General features: G+C 39.8%; 1 protein-coding gene across 2 annotated transcripts; it reads left to right on the forward strand.

The window, feature by feature from the left end:
* The first annotated feature begins 611 nt into the window (after nucleotides 1-611).
* LOC132710699 (uncharacterized) lies at nucleotides 612-16889 on the forward strand. 2 transcript variants are annotated; one of them, XM_087884861.1, is made up of 5 exons: nucleotides 612-968; nucleotides 1255-1371; nucleotides 2091-2170; nucleotides 3851-3977; nucleotides 13692-16889. In XM_087884861.1, the coding sequence occupies exons 2-5, from the start codon at nucleotides 1275-1277 to the stop codon at nucleotides 15599-15601; spliced, it is 2214 nt and encodes a 737-aa protein (XP_087740987.1). In that variant the 5' UTR covers nucleotides 612-968; nucleotides 1255-1274; the 3' UTR covers nucleotides 15602-16889. The 2 variants fall into 2 exon arrangements, with proteins under 2 accessions (XP_087740987.1, XP_087740988.1); XM_087884862.1 differs by having other exon boundaries at nucleotides 1328-1371.
* The last annotated feature ends 1340 nt before the right edge of the window (nucleotides 16890-18229 follow it).

The following is an 18229-nucleotide window of genomic DNA, read 5'->3' on the forward strand; positions in this document are numbered from 1 at the left end:
CAATGGTCCTCCCCCCCAGCCTTCCCCTGGGCCCTCCTTTCCCCCCTCCCGGCCAACGTCCCGACCAGCAGCAGCAACAGGCGGAGCCCACGGAGACTTCCCACAAGAGGGGAGAAGTGGAATGGGGGGGGGCTTGACAGGGGTACTTCGGAGTTGGCTTCTAAGGGATCTGTTTCGCCAATGGGAAGCCTCCCTTCCGTTGAGGCATCTGTCTCCAGGCCGAATTTCTGACTATGACTATCATTCAGTGTTGTACCTGATGATTCTTGGCGAACGTAGCTTTTCTTTTATGTACACTGAGAGCTTATGCACCAAAGACCAATTCCTTGTGCGTCAATCACGCTTGGCCAATCAAGAATTCTGTTCTGTTCTGTTCTATTGTCCCCAAAGGAGGGAAGCGGCATCCCCTCCGCCTGACTTTCTGCAAGCCGCCTTTTGCCCCAGGACCCGGGGAGGCCCACGATCTCCGCCTGGCTTCTCCCGGATGCCGCTTGCACAGCTCGCTCTGAAGGGCAGCTGCAGCTCCGGGCAGAGGCTGTCCTGCAAAGCTGCCTCTACAGCCGCGATTTCCCCCCAGGTGCCAGCAGGGGGCGCGCTCTTGGCTGCCGACTGACTAGCCGGCTGCGCATGCGCAACTCCGTCTGCGTGGTTGGGGAGTTGCGGTTGCGAGTTCCCTGGGAATCCAGTGGGGGCGGGCAAGACGGGATCCCGTCACTCAGATCCACCCCAGGGGAGGGAAGGACATTGGAGGGAGCGGGAAATCTGCTCCATAATTGCTCTTGGCTGTGCATGGGGAGATCCAAGGAGGGGGGAGGAGAGAAGGAAGCTTAAAGCAACCCCCTGCTCACATTTCCTTCAGATTCCGATTCCTCGAAGACTGGAAGGATCTTTGGAGAGCCAGCGGTGCCAGTGGCTGGAAGGTCCCTTCTGAGCCTGGCAGAGAAGAGGAGAAGCAGGAAGAGCTGCAGGTCAGAGACGCTTCTTTTGTGGAATCTGAAGGGATCTTCACCTGCTTGAAGTCTTCCATTTCTCCCTGATGGAGTTTTGGAGGTTAAGAATGCGAGTAGATATTTAGAGAAACTCATTAAGGAAATTGTTCCTGCGTTCTTAGAAAGAGTCGGTCGTTTGGAGCGATTCTCCCATTGGGTCTCATCCATCGCCACTGATGGACAGAAGGGTTTTGTGGGCAGAAAATAAAATCCAGATCCTCTTTTGTCCTGTCCTCTTAACTGCCCTTCTCCGCTTATATTTCAGGTTCTGAGGTTCTTCCAGGAATGGGGAGGAATTGGGTGGATCTCACAAATATTTCTACTGATTTTTCTTTCAGAGGGATCCCCAAGGATAAAAGTCAAGGTCAGGATACCTCACTAGGTAAGGGCAGACTGTTCCACTGGATTGGAGACTTTCTAGGAAGATTCTACTTATCCTTAATTCTCTGCGTCTTCTGGTGTCTTAGTCCTTGGACTTAGTAGAAAGTGACCCAATAAGAAAGATCGAACTCCCTCTTCAAGCTAGAAGACTTAAGGGGCACAAAGGAATTCCCTCCCTTCAGAGCAAGCAAGCATGTGGTTGGCCTTTCCCAGAAGACCAACTCTTGTAGGGAACACCTTGACTTGCATTCTGGCTCCTCCTCCATCCCGAGAGATTTATCTTTGTTTTTGCCATTCATAAAGAGATAATTTTGACTAAATTCTTACACGGATCCATGCTGGGCCATTTCCAACACCACCTATCCTTGCGAGCATGTTTCCTGGGTTGCTGGAATATCACTAATTTCTCTGGTTTCAAACTGTAGAGAGAGGGGGAAGAATTTACAGTGATTGAGCAAATGCTTTGGTTGCCAAGAGCATAAATTTGCATGTGTTGTTCCAAAAGGTTAGGACAACAATCTAACTGAGGTTTGTTCTTCAGCATGTGGTGGGTTTGGTCTTCTCCTTTTATTCTTGGCTCCCATGATGGAGCCTATGAAAGACAGATATTGGAAGAGAGAAAAATGGAGGTTTCCTGGGCAGGACAGGAAGAAATCTTAAATTGTGCCTTCAAGGTAGAAAAGATGAAGTTGAACCCTTTCTTGTCTCTCTCTTTCCCAGTGGACAAAATGGAGTCACCGTTGTTCATTGAATCATCTTCTATTGCTGGAGCTGAAAGAGCTGCTGGACTTCCAAATCAGGTAGGAAGGAAGAGCTAATATGGGGGAGCTGTAGGAGACCTCTAGTTTTCTTTGGGGACTCAGCATATGATATGCTATTCTTGAGCAAAGTGCACAGCAAGAAAATTAGAAATTTAAATTTATGGTCAGTCAAACTAGGCCCACCTCTCAACAAAGATTTGGTGATCTATGGAATTCCTTACTAGTTGTACAGTATAATTCTGGTTTCAAATAATGCCACATGGCACTTCATGTTGCCTATCCCTAGTAAAGCAGACAGGAGACATGAATATTTAGCCTAAATCTACTTTATTGTAAGTATAATCTTGTTTTCCTATCTTTGGTGAAAGGGATAAAAACAGGAGAAGCAGAAATGTTAATAAAATGAAGGAGATCATCGTAGATTTTAGAAACATCCGGACTGGTCATACTCCACTCTGTATCAAGATGCAGCTGTAGACATGGTCAACAGTATTAAGTGTTGGGGATGCAGATAACAAAGAATCTGAACTATTCTCTTCACATAATGAAGTGTGCAAACCGGCATCTGCATTTCCTTTGTCGGATGAGAAGAGCACATGTTTCTCCTTCTATCTCTCGCCACTTTTTACAGAGGCAGGATGGAAGCGTTTTAACAAACTAGTTCACTGTTTGCTTTGGTGTCTGCAGTGCCTTACAGAGAAAGTCCATACAGAGAGTGGTGAGGACAGCTGAGATTATAGGAGGCTCGCTTCCTGTCATTCAGGATACTGCTTATAAGCGCTATGTGCTCTGAGCTCAAAATATTGTTAGAGACCACAAACACACACACACTCTTAACATTCTGTTTTGTTGCTCCTCTCTGGAAGGAGGTTTCAAAGTATTTCTAGCAGTACTAACAGATTCTGTAACAGCTTTGTTCCCTATGCCATCCGTCTGGTAAACTTCAAAGATTTGTTTCTCTCACCAAGAATACATCCAAACTAAACTGTGTTGTTTCTTTGTGTCATATATGTGGGTATATGCATAATTTTGTATTTAATTATTAGAGGTGGAGAACCTTGAGGGCTGTATACAACAAAATTTCATTTTAATGTATACCGATTAGCATACATTCAAAGTGACAAAGTTATATTCTCTCTTCTCTTTCTCTCTTGATGAATTGCATTTTGATGGCTGGAAGTGCCTTCCTAGTATTTTCATGAAAGTTCATGAGAGTGAGCAAGGTTGACCGTTCAAAGAACCACAAAAACCATTAGGTTACTATATCAGACAGAAATCCCACAGAATCTCTTGCAAACATGATGGAATATTGGGGCCACTGGTAGATGGTGTGTCTAAGGCACACTATGCCACTTGATCAAGGAAGGTTGCTGACATTGAAGGTCAGCAGAGTCAGTCAAAGTGATTTAGTTTAATTTAATTTAATTAATTCAATTTATATGCCACCCCTCTCCGATGACTCAGGACCTCAAACTCATTCACACCATTCATGGCCGGATTTTGCCAGATCACAAGAGCGAGATCAACGGCCCCAGGCCTGCCGGAAAAGCCAGGTCTTCACGTAAAGTGATGTGAATGCTGCCCTGTTTATCATATACTATGTTGAGTCCAACTAGGGAAATGTCCAAGAAATTTCACTTTGTGCTCTCAGGTTTTGCAGATTGAAGGAGATCTTGCAAATTCTATCGAGTCTTCTCACAGGGCTCCTTCCTTCTTTAGGGTCCTGTGTCCTTTGGGGAGGTGGCCATCCATTTCAATAGTGAAGAGTGGTTGCTGCTTGATCCCAGCCAGAAAGCCCTGCATGAAGATGTCATGTTGGAAACGTCTAGGATCGTGGCCTCTTTAGGTAAGGGTTCCTCTGGGGGACAATTTAAGTCAGAGCAAGCTGTCACTAGATTCTTTATTTACAACTTAGATATGTACGTAACTTATTAAAAATGATTTCATCTTTTCTTTTTTCCTCTTACATTAATTCCAGTCCCCCTTTATGGTCTTCTAAGTAGCACAGTTTCATTTAGAAGAAAGAGATCACTGTGGTGACCAGCAAAGGTTGACACGTGGTCATGGTCTTGTGGTCATCCTTGGGCCCTGGGTCATTACTGCAGAGGGATTGGGAAGATGTTCAGGGACAGGATATTTTTGCCTGTTGCAGTTGTCCTACTGAGCAACATATTTTGTCTTGCTTTGTGTTGCAATGACATATGTTGTCTTAATTTTTTTTTTTAATGTTTTTTTATTTTTTCCCAAACATAAACATAAAATCTAACTTTCAAGAACAGAGTTTCAATCCGGTCATAGATGGTTAACATGCTTACATTCTTTTAACACGCTCTATTCCATTTTTCCATTACATCTTTTAAAAATTTAAAACAATTTAAAATTTAAAACAGAGAGAAAAAAAGAAAAAAACCAATCTAAACATAAAATTCTAACACTTTCATCTAAACAAATCTAATATATCACTACAGTTTTGACTTCGAATTAAATTTTACCTCGTTATCTCTGTATCTATATCTCATCAATATCCAAATAATTATTAACAATATTCTAGTCTCTTATTCTAATTATATACCTTACAATTTTATCACCAAAATTATCAAGTTCAATTTCAATACATCTCCATTTTGTTAAAATTTATAAACCACAATTTTGTCGACATCTTAGTTATTTGACCCTTTTTATCAAATCAAAATATCTTGAACTTTCCAATTAAATATCCCACATATTACACAGTTTTATCACAAAAAAACATATTGCTTATTTCTTCTCCAAGTTATCAACTCTTTTGAGATTATTCCCAATATTATCTCCTCCTGATCTCCCAACATTATTGGCTGATTTCCAGCATATTGTATTTGACTAGTTTCTAGCATGATCTTCTCCCAGACTCCCTCCAATGTTTGGCTGACTTCCAGCATATTTTATTTAGCTAATTTCTAGCATAATCTCCTCCAGACTCCTTCCATTGTTTGGCTGATTTCCAGCATATTTTTCTCCTACTCTCCTCCTATTGTTTGGCTGATTTCCAGCATTTTATTGGCTGATTTCCAGCATTTCATGTTTGGCTGATTTCCAGCATAATCGCCTCCATCTCTCCTACCATTGTTTGACTGATTTCCAGCATTTAATTATTTTCCCACTTATTTCCTCCGAGTCTCTAACTCTTATCTAGTTAGTATCCTTCACCTCATTATTTTATTTTTCCCTTACATCATAATTATCTATTTGATCTTGTCTCAGCATATTCATCAAAGTTAATTCTCATTATGTTTCATAATAATCATCATTTCCCATATTTGTTAAATTAGATCACAATTTATCTCTATCGTCTGTGTATTTCATAGTTTCATTCAATAATATGTTAATCATAGTCAACAATCTAGCTTTGTTTGCAAAATATAGTTAAGGCATGTTACAAGAAATAATAAGTTTTCTTAAAGTTACCTCACATTAGTATACATTTCTCATTGTAATTTTTAACCCCTTAGTATATAAATCCCTATTTTAACTGCCATTTATTATTTTTCCCTTTCCAAAAACCTTCCTGTTTAATCCACAAGAAAATAAAACAAAACCCTTTTATTCCTTTAGGCTTTTAAGCATTACATTACAATTTACTTTCATTTAATTTAAATCTATTTTATTTCTTCCTTCTTCCTGTCTGTCCACATATTCCACTTCAAAGTTCATCTATTCAAATTAAAAGTTCTGTGTATCACTTTAGTGCTTTTATAAATGTCTGCTTCAAACATGATGTCTTCACTTCCTGTCTTTGTTCCTGCCCCACACCTTCTTTTTGCTAAGTCTGTAAATTTCCATTGTAGAAAAGGTCCAAGATCTTTCTTCTTAAAATCACCCAGAAGAGGATAACGATTTCCCAAATCCATTAGTCTAATGTTAAATCCAAAATAATCATAATAATCCAAAATAGAAAGCCATTTAGAATATTTCTTTTCCAAGTAGAAAGTAAAATCTCTTCAATCCACTCTCCTGCTTAGTCACCGCAGACTTCATGGCAATTTTGTAGCCATCCGTCTGTCAATCTTCATTAACTTCGTTAGCTTTCACAGGTTTAAATTCCCAGAGAAGTATTTCTTCAATCCACACCAGAAAAATAATAAAAAAAAAGAATCCAATTTTCCACATTATTGAAAACAAGTTCTTCTAGCCAAATTAATTAATGCAAAGTTTGTCTTGCGTCTCCATTTTTTCCCCCTTTCTTTTAAATCTTCAAGCCCCACGGATCTGTAGCCGCAGTTTAAGGTTGGGGTCTTATTTTAAAAGATACTCCAAATAATCCCATTATTTGCCTGGGTTGGTGTCATTCACCCGGCTTTGAAACGCTCATTCTTTCTTCTTCCTCCTGCACGATCTTGTGTCCCGGTCTGCCGCGGCTTTGTGGCAGCCGCCATGGCTGCCTACCCCCGCCGCCGATTTTGAGGATTCCCTCTTGCCTCCGAGGAACTTGCCTGTTCCTCTTGGCCCTCCGATGCGCTCCTCTTCACCCCCCCATCCGTACAAGATGGGGGTCGGTCCGAAGACCGGTCGGACAGCGGTTCGTCAGTCGGGGTTTCCACGGGTTCGTTGGAGCCCGCTAATTCCCCGACTGTGGCGCCGCAGTTCTGGACCGGAAGTCTGACATATGTTGTCTTATTGACTGCAAGTTGGGTGTGTCATAGTTGAGACAATTTGTGTGCCACGTCCTGATGTCAAGATGTGTTTTTGCTTTATCCTTTTAACTGCCAAGAATGAGGGTTAGATGTTAGTAACCAATATTCATAATAATAAATAATCACTAATTATTTGTCAAGTACGTATTAGATAATATATATATAAGTATAAGCATGAATTGAATATATAAAATGAATACAAATAAAGGGAACATTAAATAAATAAATAAATAATTTTATTTCTATACCGCCCTTCTCCCGAAGGACTTAGGGCGGTGTACAGCCTATTAAAAAACACAAAGACAAACATCAGTTAAAAATAATTAAAATTATTACAGAATTTGGCTAAAATTTAAAACCCCAAAAATTTAAAACCCAATTGAAAAATCATTAAATTGATAGCCCGGCTTGGCGGAACAGCAGGGTCTTGAGGGCACAGCGAAATACACCAAGGACAGGAAAACAGGAACGGTAGGCACACTGGTGCTCTTATGCACGCCCCTTACAGACCTCTTAGGAATGGGGTGAGGTCAACAGTAGACAGTCTTAGGTTAAAATTTTGGGGGTTTGGGGATGAAACCACAAAATCAGGTAGTGCATTCCTGGCATTGACCACTCTGTTGCTGAAGTCATATTTTCTGCAATCGAGTTTGGAGCAGTTCACTTTTAAATTTGTATCTATTGCGTGTTCTGTATTGTTGTGGTTGAAAGTGAAGTAGTTCTTTTTTTTTTTTTATTGCAAAAGTTTTACAATTACATTTTCACCCCACTTTTCCCCCCCAACCCACCCCTCACTCCCCACCCTAACCCCCCCAAGCCCCCCCAACCCTCCCCCTCTGACTTCCACAGAATATAATCCCATCAAGATCCCCTTTTTTTATAAAAACTTGAACCCCTCAAGCCCCCTTATAATTTTTTCTCTCTTCACAATTCATACATTTCTATTTTTATATAACTTTCAGTGAAAAGCAATTTGATACTTCCTAACTTGGTATTTGTTCTGCACATAATCTATCCATTTTTTCCATTCCCATTCATAAGTCTCTTGTGAGCGATCTTTTAAATATGCTGAAATCTTCGCCATCTCCGCAAAACTGGCCATCTTGAAAGTCCATTCTTCAATGGTGGGTAAGGCTTCATTTTTCCAATATTTACCTATCAATAATCTCGCTGCTGTTATCATGTACAATATCAACTTAGTTTTATCCAATGTAGAACCCTTTACTATACCCAATAAAAACAATTGTGGAGAAAATTGAATTTTTTTCTTCAAAACATTCTGCATAACCCACCATATTTTTATCCAAAAAGCCTTAACTTCCTTGCAATTCCACCAAACATGGTAATATGTAGCATCTAAACTATCACATCTCCAGCATTTTGGCTGAACATTAGGATACATACAGGATAATTTCTTGGGATCTAAGTGCCATCTGTAAAACATTTTATAGAAATTTTCCCTCAAATTCTGCGATTGTGTAAATTTAACGTTCTGAACCCATATTTTCTCCCATGTTTCCAACATTACTGGTTCTGCAAAATTCTGTGCCCATTTAATCATACAATCTTTAACCAATTCAGTTTCTGAATCCCTTTCTAACAAAACATTGTAAAGCCTTTTAATATGCATTGGACCTTTCTCTTTTATATGTCTAACCAATTCTTCCTCATGCAACATAATACCAGTTTTTTGGTCCTCTTTCCATCTCAGTTGAAGTTGATTATACTGTAACCAAGTTAAGTTAATCCCTTCGTCCAACAGTGTCTCTAATGTCTTTAGTTGCCATCTGCCCGCATCTGTAAAAAGAACTTCTTTATATAAACCCCCCCCGAGTGACATTATATTTGTATTCCACATAATATGACCAAGATCCAACCATAACGGTATTTTGTAATCCCATTTGAATCGGTGCTTCTTCCAAACTCTCATCAATGAATCTCTAAGTATATGGCTTTTAAATACTTTATCCACTTTGTTTTCATAAAATAAGTAAGCGTGCCAACCAAGATCAAGGTCAAAGCTTTCTATATTCAATATTCCAGTCTTTTTCCTTCCAAACCAATCGCTTGCTTGAGTCAAAGCTGCTGCTTCATAATATAACTGTAGGTTTGGAAGTTTAAGGCCTCCCCTTTCTGGAGCATCTTGCATAATTTTGAGTTTCACTCTCGGTTTTTTCTCGTTCCAAACAAACTTATTCACTCCACTTTGCCATTCTTTCAGTTGTTTATCACTTTTAAGCACCGGAATCATTTGAAACAAAAAAAGAAATCTTGGCAAAATGTTCATCTTAACTGCTGCTATTCTTCCAAGTAACGAAAGCTGCAGCTTTTTCCAAGTCTCCATATCTTTTCATACGTCTCGCCATAACACCTCATAATTATTATGAAATAGTTTCATATTTGATTCTGCAACCTGAACTCCTAGATATTTAACCTTTGGTACAATCTCAAAGCCTGCCGTCCTTTCAAATTCATGTTTTCGATCTTGTGTCATATTTTTAACTATCATCTTAGTTTTTTTCTGGTTCAGTCTAAATCCTGATACTGTACCATAATCTTTTATAATGTCTTTCATCTGGATTATTGATTCCATCGGCTGTGAAAGGGTAACAACCAGGTCATCTGCAAATGCCCTTATTCTGTAATCCTCTTGCCTTATCACTATACCTTTCAAGCTGTTCGAATCCCGTATTGTATTCAACAAGACTTCTAGTGTTAAAATAAATAACAAAGGGGATAACGGACAACCTTGTCTTGTTCCTTTTTCAATATTAAAATCTGTTGTTAAATTTCCATTAATAATAATCTGTGCCTTTTGCTCTTGGTAAATTGCTGAAACCGCTTGTATAAATTGATCCCCAAAGTCCATCTTTTTTAAAGTCTTTAATAGAAAATTCCAATCCACTCTGTCAAAGGCTTTCTCTGCATCCAAAAAAACCAGCACTGCAGGGATCTGTTTATTCTTCTCAAGATATTCCAATAAATCTATAACTTGCCTTACATTGTCCTTCATATATCTACCCTCTATAAATCCCGCTTGATCATCATGAATCACCTCTTGAATTACTGGCATCAACCTGTTGGCTAGTACTTTTGCATAAATTTTATAATCATTATTCAGAAGAGATATTGGTCTATAGTTCTCCGGTTTTTTAGGACCTGCTTGCTCTTTTGGTATCAAAGAAATATAAGCTGTTTTCCATGATGGGGGTATTTTACCCCCTTGTTGTATGTTACAAAATAAGTCTCTAAGTTGTTCCACCATTTCTGCTTGCAAAGTTTTATAATACACTGCAGTCAAGCCATCTGTTCCCGGAGCTTTGGCAGTTTTCAGTTGTTTAATTGCTGCAATTATTTCCTCCACTGTTATAGGGTGATTCATTCTTTCCTTTTGTTGATTAGTAACTTTTGTAATTCTTTTATTTTCTAAATATTTTTCTATAAGTCCATTCTGTATATCATCTTTAGCATATAGTTTAGTATAATAATCTACAAAAGCTTCTTTAATTAATTTTTGTTGATAAATTTCTTTCCCTCCAATATCAATACAGTCAATAGTCCGCATACTCTGTTTCTTCCTTAATGTATAAGCCAGCCATCTGCCCGGTTTATTGGCATTACAGAATGTATTATGCTTTGCATATTGTAAATTTGTTGCAACTTGATCCGCCATAAGCATTTGGAATTGATCTTTCAAAAGTTTTATAGCACCACGTATTCTTTCATCTGCTGGATTTTTGATAAGTAACTGTTCTTTTTTCTTTATTTCTGCTTCAATTTCTAATCTTTTCTTTTGTCTGTTCAGTTTATGTTTAGAATTCATATGAATGAGTACCCCTCTCATATACGCTTTACTTGCATCCCAAACAATTTCAATAGGGGTACCCTTGTTCAAATTAATTTCAAAAAATTCTTTCATCTGCTTCCTAAGTTCTATTATATTTTTTTCATATCTAAACAAATTTTCATTTAATCTCCATGATCTTCTCTCAATTTTTCCAATCTCAATTTCTATCCATACTGAGCTGTGATCAGATAAAATTCTTGGAAAGATTTTAGTTCTTTTTGTTTTAACAAGTAAATCATTTGATAATAAAATAAAATCAATCCTTGAAAAGGATCTATGTCTATCAGAAAAAAAGGTATAGTTCAAGTCTTTTGAATTGTATATTCTCCAAACATCTTTTAATTCCAAATCTTCTTTCATATCAAAAAAAGTTTGTGGTAGTCTAATCCTAGACTCCGCCGGACTTTTTTTATCTAGTTTAGAATCAATTATTCCATTCCAGTCTCCCATAATCAAAATAGATCTATAATCCCATTGCAATATTTTAGTATGCAAAATTTTATAAAAGTGATCCTGTTGTTGGTTAGGAGCATAAATTCCAATCACAAGAATTTGACCATGTACAGTATACAGTTCAATTGCTACAAACCTACCACCTTCATCCGCTTCTATAATTTTAGCTGATAATCTTTTATTTATATAAATAACCACGCCATTCTTTTTTCCCCAAGTTTGAAGCTATGAAGTGTGATCCTAATTTTGAGTTTATCAAGTATTTTTGATCTTGCGTTCTGATATGAGTTTCTTGTAGACAAGTTATATCATTATTAAATTGTTGCAAATATGTAAATATTTTCTTTCTTTTCTGTGGTGAGTTCAGTCCATTCACATTCCAAGACAAAAACTTAACCATCGTGTATACCTTTTTGAAGCAACGAGCAGAATTGCCGGATGTCTTCCGAGGCCACCGACTTTGCTCTCCCCATGGCTTCACTGTGTTCTGTAGTACTCTTAGCTCCTTTTTTATATTGTTGTACCTTAGCTCTTTCTTGCAGTTGTTTTTCTTTGAGTTGTTTTGAAACTGCACGAGTTATTCGCTGGTCTTTAGCTTCAGCCATACGAGCTAGGTCCAAAGCCACATCTCTTGTAGTCAAAATTGGAGAGGATTCTAACAGGGACTCCTCCAGAAAACCTCCTACAGCACCCTACGCTTCTATTGCATCTAATTCAACCTGCTTAAGCTGCACTTCCAACTCTTGCTGGGGTTGCTTCTCCTTATCACTCTCCTTTATCTCCAATACAGTAGATGAACGTGGAGATGGTGATCTCTCCTTAAAAACAGTATGGTAAAAATGTTCCGCTTTTTCAACAGTATTCAGTCGATATCTTTCCCCATGATACTTCAAAATTATACCCGTTGGGGCATCCCACCGGAATGGAATCTCTAATTTGTTTAATTCCTTTACTAAAAAACCAAAATCTTTTCTTTCAGCATCTTTGGCGGTAATTCTTTATAAATTCCAACTTGAGTTCCCTCCACTTGCACAGAGGAAAGAAAAGATTTTTGCAAAATATCATTTCTCATTCTTCTATCTGTAAAATATATCACCACATCTCTAGGTAATTGTCTTTGTCTGGCCACCCACGAATTCACTCTGTAAATTTTATCTATTTTGTAAAAAATCTCATCAGAATTGATTTTTAACAACACAGCCAAGGCATCAGCACAAACCTGTCTCAGATCTTGCCGGTCACTCTCCTTAATACCTCTAATTCTTATAGCAAATTCCATGGACCGGAATTGCATCATCGTGATTTCGTCTTCAACTCTCTGCATTTTATTATCCACATCAGCAATTTTAAAATCAGTATCCTTTATTTTAACATTCACTTCTGATTTAAATTCTTCCAATTTAGAATCCACTTTAATAATAATTTCTGACAGGCCAGAAACCACATTTGATAATTTATCAGTCACCTTGTCATAATTCTCTTTCACCAAGTTTTTCATTTCACTAATTTCCTGCTTAATTTCTTGTTGAGATTTTTGAAATTTATCATCCATTTCCTGTTGAGATTTTTGAAAATTATCATCCAAAGCCTGAGTGATAAATTTTTTAAAATTTTCAAAGTCAAATGCTCTTCAGGCTTGTGTGGGGGGGATCCCCCCCCTGCTGCCTTGCTTTCCTGTTTTTTAGAAGCCATTTTGCCACGTAGGTTAGATTTTCTAAAAGGGGAAATCCTTTTTCCTCTTCCAACACCACAAAGTCCTCTAAAAAAGTCCCCCAGTTTTAGGCAAATTAGAAGTAGAATTAGACTGTAAGATCAACTTGTTTTAAAAAGGGATTTTTTTCCCCCTCTTCTCCTGTGCTTGCTACAAACAGCGCAACAATGTAACTTGTTGGAATAGCTTTAGGAAATCACTCTCCCTTTCAGCTTGTTAACGCTGGAGCGGCGCCATCTTTTCAAGCCGCTTCCGCTCCTTTTAGTTTTTAATCAAGTCGGGAAGTCACAAAGAAAAAGAATACTTGCAGTTCCTTGGTTTCAGGGTTCAGGTTTTTTTTTTTTTAGTTGGTAAAGTTAGTTTCAATCGATTTTCGTGTTTGCTGCTGCCGGCTTGCTCTGCGGAAAGCAGAGTCGTCCCACGCCGCTCGGAGTCTTCGCAAGTTGGAAGGGAGCCGCGCCTGTTTCCCCCCCAGTAGCAAACTTCTGGGGGCTCACAGGGGCTCAAGCTGCACCTTGCTTACTCTCTCCTTCAAATCCTGCAGATTCTGGAGTTTCCAAGCCGCTTCTCATGATTGAAGCGGCTCTACAAACGGCGGGGCTGGCGGTCCTTAAAAAGGCACCGTCTTCACCGGAGCCAGAAAAACCGGAACTCTAAAGTGAAGTAGTTCTTGATGGGTAGGACATTGTAGCAGTTAATTTTATGAGCTACACTTAGGTCATACCAAAGGCGGTGTAGTTCTAAATTTTCTAAGCCCAGAATTTCAAGTCTGCTGGCATAAGGTATTTATGCAGATGGCCAGTATTAGATAAATCTATGCATTGTGACAGCAAATCGTACGTTGTACATTATTCTAATTTATTTTTCTTCCCCCACAAGCATTTGATGCGCAGAAGGAAAATAACCAAGAGCCAAATTTAGTGCCATTGGAAATAATCAAAACTGAAATTCCTGAGGAGACATCTACAAATAAGCGGGGAAGGAGGAAACGTGAAAAGAAGCACAGTTGGAGAGAAAAATCGATTCTTGAATGTGTGGAAATGGATCACTTCCTGACCCAACGTGATTCCAAAGAAAATACGGGGAAATGTCAAAGTAGAAAAAGATTCAAAGCAAACCCCAATGCTAGTAACCAGTGCAAAACTGGAAAAAGCTCCTGTAGTAATAATCTTACTTCACATAAAATGATCCAGTCAAGTGTGGACTGTAGAAAAAGTGTTGAGTGGAAAGGGAAGTTAACTTCTTGTAAAAAGATCCACACCAGAGAAAAATCCTATAACTGCCTAGAGTGTGGAAACAGCTTCAGGGACAACATTTATCTAACCTCCCACAAAAGGATACATACTGGAGAAAAACCCTTTAAATGCATAGAATGTGGGAAGAGTTTCAGAATTAGTGGTGACCTGATACGCCATAGAAGGATCCATTCAGGGGAAAAACCCTATAAATGTGTAGACTGTGAAAAAAGGTTCAGTAGGAAGGGTTCCCTTAGTTCCCATAAAAGGGTACATAGTGAAAAACCCTTTAAATGCATAGAATGTGGGAAGAGCTTCAGCACTAGTAGTTACCTGATATGCCATAGAAGGTTCCATTCAGGGGAAAAACCCTATAAATGTGTAGACTGTGGAAAAAGTTTCAGTATGAAGAATTCCCTTACTTGCCATAAAAGGATGCATACTGGAGAAAAACCCTATAAATGTGTAGACTGTGGAAAAACCTTCAGTACAAGCAGTTACTTTGCTAAGCATAAATTGATCCATACGGGAGAGAAACCTTTTAAATGCATAGAGTGTGGGAAGAGCTTTAGGCAAAGTGGTAGCCTTGCTTCCCATCAAAGGATTCATACAGGCGAGAAACCCTGTAAGTGTATAGAGTGTGGAAAGAGCTACAGAAATAGAAATCAACTGACATCCCACAAAAGGATCCACTCAGGTGAAAAACCTTATAAATGCACTGAGTGTGGAAAACCCTTCAGGACAAGCAGTTCCCTTGCTTTTCATAAACGGGTCCATACAGGAGAGAAACCCTATAAATGCATGGAGTGTGGAAAGAGCTTCAGTGTAAAGTGTTCTCTTACTTCTCATAAACGGGTCCACACAGGAGAAAAACCCTATAAATGCCTAGACTGTGGGAAGGGCTTCAGCCAAAGCTGTGGCCTTGCTACCCATAAACGGGTCCACACAGGGGAAAAACCCTATAAATGCTTGCAGTGTGGAAAGAGCTACAAAACCAGCAGTTACCTGAACTTGCATAAATGGCTCCACACCGGAGAGAAACCCTATAAATGCATGGAGTGCGGAAAGAGCTTCAGTGTAAAGAGTTCTCTTACTTCTCATGAAAGAATCCACACAGGAGAGAAGCCCTATAAATGTCTAGAGTGTGGGAAGAGTTTCAGCCAAAGCAGTCAATTTAGTTGCCATAACCGGATGCATACAGGGGAAAAACCTTATAAGTGCACAGACTGTGGAAAGACCTTCGCTGCAAGTGGCCATCTGATTTATCATAAAAGGACCCACACAGGAGAGAAACCTTATAAATGCCTGGAATGTGGGAAGGGCTTCTGTGATAAGCGTTGCCTTACTTCCCATAACAGGATCCACACAGGAGAGAAACCTTATAAATGCGTGGAATGTGGGAAGGGCTTCTGTGATAAGCGTTCCCTTACTTCCCATAACAGGATCCACACAGGAGAAGAATCATATGTATGCAATGAATCTGGGAAGAGTTTGAGTACAAGCCAGTCCCTTACTTACTACATTAATACCCAGACATGGAAGAAATTGTACTAGTGCAACTAAGTCACCTTAGTTCCCATAAGAGGATCTACACAGGAGGGAAATAGAAATGTATGGATTTCTAAATGTAGAAATGTGAAAACAGGATGCTTCTCAAGAAAGAACCCACAGAGGGGGGGGGGAATATCCTGTGGAAAGCAATCAACTTATTTACCTTATTAATATGACCCGGATCAGGACTACATACAGGGTGGGAGGGAGATCTCTTTAAGGGACTGCAGTATCCTTAATTTGTGATATGAAACCATCTAAACATATGGAGTGTAAAAACAATTACATCTTCTTTCAGAAGATTGCTGTAGGAGCAACTGAATAAATGGATTGATTTTGGGAAGCTCCTAGGATAAAGTTCTTAAATGAAAAGATATTACCTATTCAGTTAAGGTGTCACTCAAGAAAAACTGTTAAAACAATTGCCCCTCTCTTTTCTCCCAAAAGATCACAACCTCTGCTTGGTCAAGCTGCTTTATCTTTATTATTTTATCTGAACTGAGTCTGGGATCAGCCTCCAGGCTTTGTGAAGAGGTGGTGTATGCAAACAAAACAAAGCAAGGCAAGGATGCATGTGACCCATAATAAATGAGGGCCAATGCGATTGACATCAATATCACAGTCAGTTCAATCAAAGCCCCAGAGGGCAGGACAAGAAGCAACCGATGGAAACTACTCAAGGGGAGAAGCAACCTGGAATTAAAGAGAAACTTCCTAACAGTGAGGACAATGAACCAATGGAACAACTTGCTTTCAGACGTTGTGGGTGCTTCATCAGTGGAGATTTTTCAGTCACTTGTCTGAAACAGTATATGTTCTCCTTGAGCAGGGGGCTAGGCTTGAAGGCCTCCAAGATCTCATCCAGCTCAGTCTAGTCTAGCCTCTCTACTCTACTCTTACTCTACCCTACTCTATTCAACCAGCTAAAAGGGACTTTAAAAATGGTTTTATTGATCCAACAGTGTACCATATGCGCAATATTTTTTAAAAAAGTTTTTTAATTTCTTGATTTAAATTATTCATTGTTCAATTTCTCAGATTAATCATTACCGTATTTTCTATTTCTCAAGATTTTCAAATGCCACTTTACTGCCTGTATTTCATTTTCTGATACCAAGTTCATCAGAAAGATCAATTATAGTTGACATGTCAGGTTGCTATGGTTTTGGAGAAAACTTTTACTAGCATGATTGTGACTGTACTTTTGATCTTAATATATTTCTTAAAAACATTTCCTCATTATTAACCACCTTTCTCATTTTGAAAAGTTAATAAATTATTGGAAACAGTTGCTGCGCAATTTAAAGGATGCCCTACTTTATACACATTGAACAATAAAACTAAATGAAGACGCCAGGTGAATACGTAGGAGGGGGAGATTGAAATAAAATGTTAGAAAGTGCTAGAAGGGGGTGGAATGACTTCAGATCTGACTCAGTTTTACGTTGCACAATGATGCATTGAAAACCATGGAATGAGAAAAGCATTAGCAAGGTAGGTTTATCAATGAAAGAAGCAAACGAGACATTGTAGCCTACAAAGCATGGGAACATTCCTCATAAAATCTTGGCATTTTTAGTAATATTTTCCTAATTATATAATTTTACATCTGGAGATAATCCATGCAGCATTGAAAGTGCCTCAGCCAACTTTCTCTTCTTCCTTTGCACCAGAGGACTCAAAGGGGAACCAGAAAATTTCAGCCTTTTGCCTCTTTCTGCAACTTGGAAGGTATTTTTGGCCTTTTAAGGATTTGTACTTGTGGGGAAGAAGGTCCAGGCAGCTTCTACATATAGTTTCCCATTTAATACCATTCATGTATTAGTGGAATAAATCCATCCAATATATTCTTCAGCCAGCAATTCCACTCTTTCCCTTTGTAAATAAGAAACGCCATGGTTATGCTGAAGGGTCTTTGGGGGAGAGTGGAGTCTGAGGGCTTGAAGGGGATCCAGTGTGAGGCTCTTCCAAGTCACTCGCCTCAGCGACGGGTGTGAGAAGGTCTCCTGGGGGGCGGAGGGAGAAGAGGGGACGAGAAGGAGGCCCAATTCTGTCTCTGACCCAGAGAAAGGAGAAGTTGAGTCCCTCCTGAGGACCCCAAAGACCCCCCCCATGGTGGCCTTTCCTCAGAGCTGTGACTATCTGTCTCTCCGCTCTTCCCGCCAGAATAGGCTCCTCCCACCCCTCTCGGAACCCCTTTTCCTGCTGCTTCTGGGAGTCACACTGGGAGGGGCGTGGCCAAGAGGAAAGGGAAGGAGTCTCGAAAGCTCCCATCCCACTCACGTCTTCCATGGAGGGGAGGGATATCCCCAGTCCCCTTCTCTCCCCGGCCCCCACAAGCCTCAATGGTCCTCCCCCCCAGCCTTCCCCTGGGCCCTCCTTTTCCCCCTCCGGGCCAACGTCCCCACCAGCAGAAGCAACAGGCGGAGCCCACGGAGGCTTCCCACAAGAGGAGAGAAGTGGAATTGGGGGGGGGGGGCTTGACAGGGGTACTTCGGAGTTGGCTTCTAAGGGATCCGTTTCGCAAAATGGGAAGCCTCCCTTCCGTTGAGGCATCTGTCTCCAGGCCGAATTTCTCCCCGCGGAGAAAGCCTTTGGAGCAGAAACGGAGAAAGGGGTAGCCGTATGACT

The sequence above is a fragment of the Pantherophis guttatus genome, chromosome 2, assembly GCF_059756535.1.
Source record: "Pantherophis guttatus breed Tessera chromosome 2, ASM5975653v1, whole genome shotgun sequence".
Taxonomy (NCBI): Eukaryota; Metazoa; Chordata; class Lepidosauria; order Squamata; family Colubridae; genus Pantherophis; species Pantherophis guttatus.